Source organism: Panthera uncia, chromosome B4, assembly GCF_023721935.1.
Source record: "Panthera uncia isolate 11264 chromosome B4, Puncia_PCG_1.0, whole genome shotgun sequence".
Taxonomy (NCBI): domain Eukaryota; kingdom Metazoa; phylum Chordata; class Mammalia; order Carnivora; family Felidae; genus Panthera; species Panthera uncia.
The window spans coordinates 118,216,487-118,229,192 of NC_064809.1; the positions used below are offsets into that span (position 1 = coordinate 118,216,487).

Below are 12,706 nucleotides of genomic sequence, written 5' to 3' on the forward strand. Positions count from 1 at the left end.
AGGCTCCAGGCTCCAAGCCGTCAGCACAGAGCCCAACGTGGGCTCGAACCCACAAGCTGTGAAATCCATGACCTGAGCTGAAGTCAGATGCCCAACTGACTGAGCCACCCAGGCACCCCAAAATAGACCATCCTCTGAGTAACTAAGTAGGGTTGTTAGCCCCTTGCACACATAGAAATGACAATCACTAGTCATATCACTTTTAAAAAATAATGAAGCATCTAAGTGTCTTCATTTCTAATTGTGATATACAAGAGCATTAAAATATATAATTTAAGAAGGGCCTTTGTGGAAGCTTGCCTTGCAGTGTCTTACACTTTGACCCTGTACCTTCTATTAATAGGTTAAGGTGAAAGGAGGAATAGACTCAAGAGTTGCCTTCCAGGCAAACTCCCACAAAGGCACTTCTCAACTGACTTTAGAAAGGACAGTCATGTCATTAAGGAGTCTCTGAGATTCCCTGTTCACCCCTCTGAGGAAGCTGTTTGTGTTTGTGCAGGCTGCTTTTAGCAATCTGGAGGGAGGATAAGATGTGTGTTGGATAGAATGTTTCAGTCCTTGTCTTCTAGGCCATTCCTCCTGAGCATCGCCCTCCCACTCTGGTTTATATCATTGCTTGAGACTGCGTGCAAATACTACTACCATCCATGGCTTAGATGGATGGCAAACTTTTTGTAAAGGGCCGGATAGTCAATATTTTAGGCTTCATGTGTACTAAGGTCTCTGTCACAATTATTTGACTGTCATTGTAATGTGAAAGCAGACATGCATATAAATGAATGAGCTTGGCTGTGTTCCAATAAAACTTTATTTATGAACACTAAAATTTGTCAAAAATTTTACATACCACAAAATACTTTTCTTTTCTCCAACTGCTAATCATGTAAAAACCATTCTTAGGTTACAGCACATGCAGAAATAAGCAAGGGGTGGAATTTTCCCTTCATGTTGTGGTTAGCTAACTCCTGGCTTAGTACAGGACTCCTTCTGAATGCTTGTAGGCCATGAGCATCTTGTATCTGAACTTGGAGTTTCCTCCATTACTCCTAATCCTACATTCTTCACCTGTCTTGGGCAATGTTTATTCATAAATTTACTCTGTTTCCTAGCTTTCAGAGATTCATCAACATTTTTGATACACTGAGGGAGTTGTACTCTAACTCTTAGAGACTGCTATTTCATGAACTTTTCTTACTTTGTGGTATTTTTGACTGAAGGGAGTATAGAAGTTTGATGCATGTCCTTTGGCTACTAAGTTGTTTGTAGATTTGACTACTTTGAAAGGATGTTAGGCAACTTCCCCAAGTAATTCAAAGTCAGTCCTTTAAAAAATTTATTTAAGAAAAAAAGTCAGTAGGGATTGTAGTTGGTAAAAGTAAGTGTTGGAAAAGTCAGATGAATTTTTTTTGCCTGTGTATGGCTCCCCAACAGATTAAAGGGGGAAAAACTTAAAATTACTATTAGCATTAACTAGTCAATAATAATTTTCATCACAAGAAACAACTGGTGTTGGATAGGATGTGGAGAAAACAGAATCTCTTGGACTGTCGGTGGGAATGCAACCTTGTGAAGCCACTATAGAAAACAGTGTGGAGATTCCTCAAAAAGCTAAAAATAGGGGCACCTGGGTGGCTCAATCAGTTAAGCATCTATCTTTGGCTCAGGTCACGATCTCACAGTTTGTGGGTTCAAGCCCCGTGTCAGGCTTTGTGCTGACAGCTCAGAGCCTGGAACCTGCTTCGGATACTGAGTCTCCCTCTCTCTCTGCTCCTCCCCTGCTCACTTTCTGTCTCTCTCTCAAAAATAAGTGAACATTAAAAAAATTTTTTTTAAGTTAGAAATAGAACTACGCTATGATCCAGTAATCGCACTACTAGGTATTTACTCAAAAAAATAAAAAAAAAAAACATTAATTCAAAGGGATACATGCACCCCTGTGTTTATAGTAGCATTATTTACAAAAGCCAAGATAGGGAAGCAGCCCATGTATCGTCCATCAATAGGTGAATGGATAAAGAAGATGTGGTGTATAGATATATATACAATGGAATATTATTTGGCCATAAAAAGAATGAAACCTTGTCATTTACAACAATGTGGATGAAGCTAGAAAGTATTATGCTAAGTGAAATAAGTCAGTCAGAGAAAGACAAATGCCATATGATTTCATTCATATGTGGAATTTAAGAAACAAAAACAAATGATCAAAGGGAAAAAGAGAGAAACCAAGAAACACTCTTAATTATTGAGAACAAACTGAAGGTTATCAGAAGGGAGGGAGTTGGGGCTGGGTGAAATAGGTGATGGGGATTAAGGAGTGCACCTGTCATGCAGAGCACTGGGTGATGTATAGAAGTGTTGACTCATTGTATTCTACACCTGAAACTAATATAACACTGTATGTTAACTAATGAATTAAAAGAAAGCTTAAAAAATAATAATTTTCATCAATTTCATTTCAGAAGTGTGAGGGTTGCTTTTTCAAAAATAATAGTCTGAAACAGCTCCTACTAGGTGATCAGGAGTCTATTATCAAGTTCTAAAAATTTCAGCAAGCAGCTCAAGGAGAAGCACTGAGATCTTTAAGAAATTGTGTGATGGACACCAAAGCTTACCTTTTTATATCGGCTCCCTCCTCTCTAGTTTGTGGCCATTGCATAGTTTCCTAATAATGAATCTGTGGTGGAAAAGACACCTGGGTTGGAGGAGGGGAATAGGGTGTTTTGAACAGTTTTGGATATAGAGAAGAAACCATAGAGCACTTAACACTTGGTGTGGGATTGGGGGAGATTAATGTCTAAAGACCATTTTTAGCAATATGAACTCCTTACTAGAAAGACAGCCTAATGTAGAGGGGTTAAGAACACAGAGTTTGGAACTGAACCTATCAGGGTTCAGATCTAAGTTCCACCATTTATTATCTGTAGAACATTGAGCAAGTGCTTCATCTCTCTGTAACGCAGTCTCCTTAGTTATGAGAGAGAGATAATAATAGAATCTATTTCATAGGATTGTTATGAATAGTAAATGAATCACCATAAGCAAAGTGTTTAGAACACTGCCTGATACAAAGTAAGTTCTATATAAGAGGGTGGAGGAGTCCTTGTTATTCTACAGTGTGCTGAGATAGACCTAAAGCCTGACTCTATTTAAGCCATATTGGATGTAGAGATCACTAGTTATTCAGCTCTGTGCATTTGTTGCTGTGTAAAACGTGTGGGAACCCTCAAAGTTTTAAACAGCCAATATTTTATTGATTTCAAAGTAATGGGTAGCTACTGTCACTAGAGTCTGATGTGTACATGTGCACTGTGTGCACATATGTGTGCACACTTACACATATGTATATAGGAGTTGTGAATAGGCTATGGTATGTGAGTTATATCTGTATAAAGAAGCAGAGAAGCAGAATGTGCAATATTATGCATATTTGAGGGATCCATTTTACTATCCTATAGACATTCTCCAGGAATCCCCCAGCACTACACATTCCTCAGATGGCAATGCCAGGTCTGTCTATTCATCTTTCATTACCAGGAAGCCTCTGTTCCTCAGTGAATTTCCTTTCCATTCATTTTCAAATGACTTTTCTGGGCATTGTTAAATATGCACAAGATAGAGGCAGAGGTATGTGTATGGATGATTTGCATAAGTATAAATATAGTATATGTACCCATATTTAAGTGATATAATGATAGTATTGTGTTGCCACCTAAGAGTGAAAGCTAATTAATTCAGCTATTGAGATGATAATGATTTCTTTCTCAGTTAATACCAGAGTTAAAAAAAAAAAAACCTGCAGAATTGTCTTAGCACTGTTCCTTTGATTCATCTTGGAATAAGGAGGTTTATTTCTGTTAACTATTGAGCTATCAGTATCTATGGTGGTTTTAAATTGAATCATTCCTGGGAAGGGCTGAATATTTGTGGAAGACTGACTCAGGTCGACTAATACGGTCATTGAGCTCAATTATTTGGTACCAGGAAATACATTTTTCCTTCCTTCCTTCCTTCCTTCCTTCCTTCCCTCCTTCCTTCCTTCCCTTGCCTAGAGTCTCTTTTAAAATACATGCTTTGGTATTTGCACTCCCAATATCAATGTTGATCTGAAGCACAAAATCTTTTTTTAGACTTTGTGTGGTTGGATTTGACATTTAGGAAAATGGTAAGATCTTTCCTACTGAAAGTTACACCAGCTGACAATTTCACAAGCAAGTCTATGACTTTTTTTTAACCTTGCTATCTCTAATTTTTCCTTCTGCTTCTGTTTTTATGTTGAACTAGTTACCAAGTCATGAGTTCCTCCCTTTCCTCTTTTCTCACCCTCCAGCCAGTTCAGGCACTAATAACCTCTGGGTTGGTCCACTTTTCTTCAACTTGCACCAAGGATTCTTCCCAACATGGAGATTAGGTCACACCCTCTTCCAAAATCCTCTAATGGTTTCTCTCTTTCTGCACGGTAAAGACTCAATTGTGGCATTAAAGGGCATTTATATTCTGTCCCACTACATGCCCTCACCCACCTCTCACTAATTCTCCCTACATTCTACCCTTCCACCAAAATAGACTATCCACTCTTCCCTGGAATTTCCATAACTTGTTGCCTTTTCTCATTTCCCAGACTGTGCTTCCTCCCTCACAGTCCATGTTTCAAAACTCTACTTATTCTTCAACATCCAGCTCAAATTCTACTCCTTCCTGAATTCTCTGATTTCCCCTACCTGGAATTAATCAGGGCCATTCCTAGACCCTATAATGCCTTTTCCTCTCAAGACACTTGATTTCTAGGTGTTGAGACATTGTCATATTTATTTTACTAGAACCAATTTTTATTGCCTTCTGCAGGAAAAATTGTCATAACAAATGTACAAATCTCCATGTCTGTGATGGAATTGCTGCCTCCTCTGAATGTGACAGTATGTTCATAAGCATATAATGCGGCCTTGAAATGATCACTTTTTCATCTACATTCCAATTATTTATTACTTAATTAGCTATCCTATCACTCTATCTTATATTATGCTGTAAATGTACTTCTTCTCTGTCTTCTAAGTTGGAAACTCTGAGGACAAGGGTTGTCTTATTTATCTGGACGTCTCCCAGGTTAGAGAATGTAGCTTTCAGGTGGTAGGTACTTAATATTGTTATTCTATTCTCTTGTAACCTAAGGGAGACAATTATGATATAGTGGTTGGGAGTGTGGCCTTTGGTCCATGACTGCCTGGGTTTGAATCCTCCTAATCCACTTATTAACCATGTGATCATGGTCAAAATGCTTAATTTCTCTGTGCATTTTCCCACATTCTGTAATATGGGGACATATAATATTATCTTCATCATAAAATTGATATGGAGTTTAAATAACTAAATACAGGTGAAATAGAACAAAAACTAGTGAGTGCTTAATAAATGTTAGCTATTCTGATAGGCTGTTAAAATAGGAAAGACTCTTGCTATCTCAGTTTTGGCACTAGTTGCTACATCCAAAGTGAGCCCATCTTGCAGTCAGTAGTCAAGAAATGGTTAAAACCTCACCTAGTTTGAGGTATGAAGTGTGCAGGAGTTGGAAATTCTAGAGTATACTCTTTAAAGATTTTGGAGCATGTGACTAGTGTGCTATAGATCCCATTCCCCATTGCAAAGGAGTGGGCAGATGGGATACAGATGTCTGCCTTGGGGACCACCACTGAAAGTATGGTACTTTTGTGAGAATTAGGAGAATGTGTCCCACCCTTCTCAGGTGTAATCTATACAGTAAGGAGGCCCTCCTGCCCCAGGCGCAATGAAAGGGTCTTCAACAGGATCCCTTGAGGAGATTGATACGTATCCCTTACAGCTGAGGGACACAGGAGACTGGCATCTGACTTTCACCTGAGAAGTTGAAAGGGCAGGAGGTATGGTGGCTGACTGCTTATGGGTAAGTGGGAGAGATTTCTCCTCCCCGCAGTTTGCTGGACCAAAAAAAGCTGGCACGGGGTCATTATCATCAGCTCATGACAAGGCAACATGGAGGGACCCAGAGTACAGAGGATGGTGGTGAATTGCCAAATTCCTACATGCGGAACAAGGAGATAGAAGCCCTGGGCTAGAATAGAGATGTATTTGTCCTCATTGAGGACTTGCAAAGGAATGGATCCCAGTGGTGGGCATTCTCTAAAGAACCCAACTCCAAGAGAGAAGGAGTCAATTTCAGAAACTTGCGGGGCACAAGCCAGCCAAGAAAGAACTTTCCTGTCACTTCTTCCCATGCCTCCCCAAATCCTCTCCTTATTCACACTCCACCTTGAGTCTGGAAGTGTCAGAAATTATGGTTAGCCAGGTGGAGGATGAAGAGTAAAAGTAGAAAGTGGGAGAAAAAAGAAACTGAAAGAAAGGCATTTGTGTTCCCTCCCCACCTGCAGCTTAACTGTTGCAGGCTGGCAATGGTGGCTCCACCATCTCAGGGGAGGTGTTTGCTTTTAAATCAAGGTTGGCATTTGTATTACTGCACCAGGCTGGGCATGTTAAGAACTGAACTGAAACCTTGAATGTGACCTCTCCCAGTCTGCCTGGTAAACAGCAACTTGTTTTGCAAGGACTAGCGCAACACTTGCTTCCAAGTCTGATCTCTTCACCCAGAACGGACCATTCTCCCTCCCTCTTCTGCCCCAGCACAGACCAGGAACACCTAATTTCACTTGTTTGATTGCTTGCATGGCTTTGCCCTCCACTAGGCTGTAAACTCAAAGAGGGCAGGGATGACTTACTCGCCTTCGGACCACCAGCATCTAGAGCTCACTGGAACACAATGGTATTCCAGTAAAGATGTAATGAAAGTAACCATTCTTAAAAAAAAAAAAGCAAGATTTTCTCTAAGAGAGGCTACAGTTCAAACATGTCTTTATCTTTGAGATAGAGATTGAAAACAGCAGGCTGCTGGAAGTCACAGTACAGTTGAAGTTATCTGTCACCAGTCCACCTGAAGATTGCCTGGGTGTTTGCCGGGGGTTCCTGAGAAAATGTTCTGGCATCCCTTAATCCTAATATGTTTTTCTGAGTGGAAGTTGTTAGGATAGCTTTTTATTCCTTTCTGTGTTTCTTTCACAGGTTTCTTCAGGAGAAGCATTACCAAAAATGCCGTGTACAAGTGTAAAAATGGGGGCAACTGTGTGATGGACATGTACATGCGAAGAAAGTGCCAAGAGTGTCGCCTAAGGAAATGCAAAGAGATGGGAATGTTGGCTGAATGTATGTATACAGGTATTCACATCAAGCAATTAAATTCCACTAAAAATCTAAGGAGGCAGATGGCAGGTAACTCACATGATTAGAATGGTACTTCACATATTAAAGAAGGGATTTACTAAGCCATCAATGTTCTTGAAAAGGGTAATGAACCACTGAAATTGTCCAAAGTGTCAGCTAAAGAGCATTTTGTTCACCTGAAACAGTTTTTTGTTATTCATTGTTGCAAGGAATCATATGTGGAGTGAGGTGGCATTAATCTACAGTAGCTTCCAAGAATGATAGCAGTCTAAAAGTTTTCTCCAAATGTGATTTAATATCTTTCTTATTGTTTAATTAGCATAAACATTCACAGTTGTGGGAAAGATTAAGAATGCTTTATAAAGTATAACTGCCTCTGAATTGTCTAAATAGAGTTTTAAACCAAGTCATTTTATTAGTAGTCCTTCTTCTCTTAGTGCAGCTTTGAACCAATTTGTATAGGTTTACACAGGAAATTAACTACTGTGAGTTTTAATATAATTTGGCCCTTTGATCTGATAAAGAGACACTGTATTAACTGCTGGCTTTGTGAGGAACCATAATCTTCATCAATTTGGAATGCATGCTAGTATATAATGTATTAATTTTTCATTCTGCAAATTCTACAGACCACTCAGATTTTGAGATATGGTCCATTCCTCCTCAAAAAACAAATGACAAACAAATGTCACCAAGGGGATGATAACATTCAGGGAGGGAATGCCACATGGAATAAAAGCCTTTGGAAGGTGACTCCAATTCTATTGTTCCCAAACTGTACAAGCAACTGGGATGGACCCAGAGAAATAATGTGTGCATGAGGGGGAAAAATAGGTCAGTGTAAATAATCCAGCTCTGGTGGATGAAAGTTTTATAGTAGATGATCACTATCTCCTCTTAGCATATGAAACAAGAGACTGCAAGAGGGATGACTGCTGGAATCCAATCCTGCAATGGAAACGCTTACTTTGATACTGGATGGTTCATGTTGCTCATCACTTAAATATGAACTTGTTCCAACGGAAGCACTGAGGACATTTTTCAACACTCCACTTATAGAAGTCTATCATATTATTTATGAACACAAACTTGTCCAGTAACAGATGCAGAGCTTTCATCTGATCTTGTAAAATAAATGCCCTGGACAAAGAAATTCCTGGAATTTCTCATTAACATTGGAGAATACGGAGGTTAAATGGGACTATGGAAGATTGTTTTGCATTATTTTTTATAGCTCTGTTAAGTGTAAATTAATGATGATATTGCATAATTATTCAGAAGAAAATTTCAAAGTCCCCTTGACTTATTTTCATCTCTATGTTCTCAATAATTTATACAGTTCTGAAAATTAACAAGATTTAAAAATTTTCTCTGAAGGATGTTGACATTTGTTTTACACAGCACATGTTTACTTATGTGTGTTTAATGTGAAACTGAATATGCTTTTGATGGTACAGTTATATAAACATGGATGAGAATAGTATTAGTTGTGAAACACTAGCTTTCAGGGTCCACTAGACTAGGAATAGGGAGGGTGTCGTTCCCTTTTTATTTACTGAATATCTTGCATTTCTACAATGCTTTGGTATTACAAATTCTTTATATAAAGTACATTTTTTTAAAGAAGACCCAATTATACTTAATCTACACAAAACTCTTAGGTACATATTACTTCTGTTTTACAAGTGAAGAAAGTGAGACTCACAGAGGGATAAATTTCTTGTTCAAGTCCAAGTCTTAAAATTCAAAAGGGCTAGAATTAGCTCTGTGCCAAATTGCACAGATGTGAGCAGACTACACATCAGCTGCCTCATGACCACACACCCACTAGAACTTCATGGTGAAGTCTCTGTTTTTTATTTTGTCAGGCTTGTTAACTGAAATTCAGTGTAAATCTAAACGACTAAGAAAAAATGTGAAGCAGCATGCAGATCAGACCATTAATGAAGACAGTGAAGGTCGAGATTTGCGACAAGTGACCTCGACGACTAAGTCATGCAGGGTAATACCATGCAATGGTGTCGGCTAAAGCCAGAAGGAGCTGAGCTTCTGGCATGTAGTGATTAATGTGAAATGTTGCAGCTTGGGAGTGAACAGTCAAATAACTCTTGAGACGTCTTTGGTGCAAAAAAAGGTGGTTTTATTAAAGCATGGGGACAGGACCTGTGGGCACAAAGAGCAGCACTGGGATTATGAGAAATGACTGATTATACACTTTCAAGTTGGGAGAGGGTTAGAGATAAGGTTAGTGTCTAAGGAATTTGTAAGCAAGTGTCCAGGATCTCCAGGGGTCATTTATATTGTCTAGTAAACCCTTGTCATGAGACCCTTCAGATGTATATCAGTGGGCAAATGCTTGGAGGTTGATTGCTAACATATATCTTTGGGGGTGGGTAGAGATAAAGGAAGTTTCCAAAGGGATTTTTATATGTTAAAGAAGACTTACAGGATCCTGGAGGTCGGGCTAATGTCAAGCAAAGGTTGCCTTTTGCCTCTAGTGAAGTATTAACATTGAGGCAGTTGAGTTCCTGGAGGAAGGTCACCTTGCCTGTCCCAAGTACTTGTCAATGGGCTGCAAAGGAAATTTAATTTTTTTCTATATTTCTTTTGCCTTTGTTATCCACATCAGTGATCTGGTTGGGAGGCTTTAAAATTAGAGCCACAGCCACAAGCAGAATTTCATTTCAATTGTGTATTAAATAGTTTTCTTTTTAATCAAGAAAGTAATACCTGCTTTGGTCTAGAAACTCAAATAATAGCAGTAAATCAGGTAAAAAAGTGAAAGCTCTCCATTTCTCTGGCTCCATTCCACTCCTACTACCAAGAGGTTGCCAGTAGAATTAGTTCAGTGTATAGAATGGATTTTTCAGGTTGAGTTTTGATGACCTTTTTCTTTTCCCTGTCATTGAGAAGGGAGGCCTACAGTGGGAAGGAGATGTACTCAGTAGAGGTTTGCTGATTAGTCCCTATCAATGGGTAAAATTGGGTGGATACACATCTGTGGAACAACAGAGAGAAGCCTTTCCCAATGAACTCACAATTTTCTTATGCTCAAATTTCTTTTGCAAGAAGTTCTTTGAACAACTTGAGACAAAATAGAGGAACAGCATCTTGGATGATTAACTAAACACATTGTGATAATCCACAGGGTATATGGAGGAACTTTAATTTGTCATTAGTTGAGAAAACAAAAATCCATGATTATTTAAGTCACACTCTTCTTAATATTGATTGTACTACTAACAAAGAAAACTTCATCCACATTTAGTTTTCCAAGTATAGTATTTTACATTCGAGAAAAAAATAATTTTATATCAAAGTGTTATTTTGCCATAGTACTTCATCAATAACACTTTTTGGTATGAGGAAGCAAAGAGCTGACACAATTATCCACACTCTTCAAAATGTGCTAGTAAGGAAGAAAGTGATAGTTGGTGTCTGAATTGTCCAGATTGATGACTTTCTACTTCAGAGCTAGGTAAACATTTTTTTTTCTGTAAACGGTCAGATATTTTAGGCTTTGGCTACAAGGTTTCCATGACAACTATTGAACTCTGCTGTTTTAGTGTAGAAGGAGTGTATATAACACATAAACAAATGAACGTGGTTGTGTTCCAGTAGAGTCAGGTAGATTTGGTAGATGGGCCATAGTTTGTCAACTCCTGCCCTATATGAATGCCCTTAATTGGATTCTCTATTTTATATGTGGGAACTTTTCATTAGTGACTAACCCTTGAACTTTCACTGAACTTCTCTATGAATGGGGTTGATAGGGTTCAGATCTAGACTATTATTTATCCCCAAGATATACATGAAATGAATATTTTGTTATCCCTATTTTACAGATAGAAAAATGAACAATTTGGGACCCATTTAGTGAATTGTGATATGCTTGACCAAGGACCCAGAGTAAGCCATTACAGTGCACACTGTATCAGAGTGCATAGTTCCTGCCATATTTAGGGCTTTTATCAATAATTTCTGAGATTAGTATACTCCAGATGAATGTGCATATAGAAAAAGTGCATCATAACAACCCTCCCTAATATCTTTTATTTTTTTGCCAGTGTAGGAGAAAACTGAACTCACCCCAGATCAACAGAATCTTCTTCATTATATTATGGATTCATATAGCAAACAGAGGATGCCTCAGGAAATAACAAATAAAATTGTACGTACAAATATCTAAAAATGCATAGGTTGAAAGTTAATATTTTCTATATAAATTTTATATGAATTTGTTACTTTGAAATAATTAGAGCTGAGAATTTAAGTTATGCATTTAAACTTTTAGCAGCATTAGACAAAGAACAAGACGTTTCATATCTATCTTGGTAATAGTAATTGCTCTCCAAGGAACTGAAAAATATAAGCTCGATCTTAAATTTTATTATCCAAATCTTATTCTTTAGTCTAATGATTTTGTGTTGATTTATCCTTTTATCTACTTATTAATCATTTGCTTTTCTTCTTAAAATTTAGTTAAAAGAAGAATTCAGTGCAGAAGAAAATTTTCTCATTTTAACTGAAATGGCTACCAGTCATGTACAGATTCTCGTAGAATTCACAAAAAAACTTCCAGGTATTTTTTACATGTATATGCTATACTGTGCAATATTCTTGTGACACTGAGAAAGTCAGGTCTGTTGGTCGTAAAGTAGAAATTATCTCACATCTGATTTAAATTAATATGTCTAACTACTATAGACATGAATGGTTAGAGCCAGATAGGATATTTCAAATCACTTATAATTATTTTTCCAGATTGATAGACTAAGAAATTGAGACTTTGTGAAGTTGTCATTCATCCATTTATTCATTTAACAAGCCCTTGTTGATACCTATTCTATACTAAGTATGTAGCTATTGCCTTCAAGGGAAGTGATTTAAGAAAGGCTATAATAAAAATATTATATACAAAGTGCTGTTTGAACATAGAGGAAGTTGTTGCTATTTGTACCTGAGAAAGACAGGGAGACCTCAAAGAAAATCATATTTTAATTGGGTCTAAAAGAAAACGGAGTTGTCCTGGTGGTATGGAATAGAAGGAACCTTCCAGGTCAAGAGATCTACTTGTGAAAATATAATGAGGCATGAACAAAAATAAGATTATTAGAGATGGAAAAATTCAATGTGGCCACAGCATAATGTGGTAGACTCCTTGGTTAGGCATAAGGTTAAGTTGGTGTCAGATTAACAAGGGCTTAAGTAAGGAATTTAATTTTCATCCCCTGAATGGTAAAGAGTTTTTGGTGGTTTTTTGTTGTTGTTTATATTGAGAGGGAAGTGATGGGATTTATGCTAATACAGATATGACTTGTTCCATTTTGTATAAGATGAATTTGAACGAGGAGGGACCAGAGGCAGGAGGATCATTTAGGATGCTACTGCACCAGTCAAGGCAGAAGGCTTGAAATAAAGCAACAGCACTGGGAGATGGAAGAGGAAACAAAATGAAGAG

At 37.9% G+C, this 12,706-nt stretch overlaps 1 protein-coding gene across 2 annotated transcripts in view; it reads left to right on the forward strand.

Annotated features, from left to right (window-relative positions):
- Positions 1-11,440, forward strand: part of NR1H4 (nuclear receptor subfamily 1 group H member 4) — a 52,533-nt gene extending 41,093 nt beyond the window's left edge. Inside the window, exons 4-6 of one of the 2 annotated variants that reach the window (XM_049626153.1) lie at positions 7,087-7,239; positions 9,114-9,247; positions 11,318-11,440. In XM_049626153.1, the coding sequence (XP_049482110.1) occupies positions 7,087-7,239; positions 9,114-9,247; positions 11,318-11,434 (404 nt within the window). In that variant the 3' untranslated portion in view covers positions 11,435-11,440. The remainder of the gene's footprint in view (positions 1-7,086; positions 7,240-9,113; positions 9,248-11,317) is intronic. The other variant, XM_049626154.1, reaches the window with a different exon arrangement.
- The last annotated feature ends 1,266 nt before the right edge of the window (positions 11,441-12,706 follow it).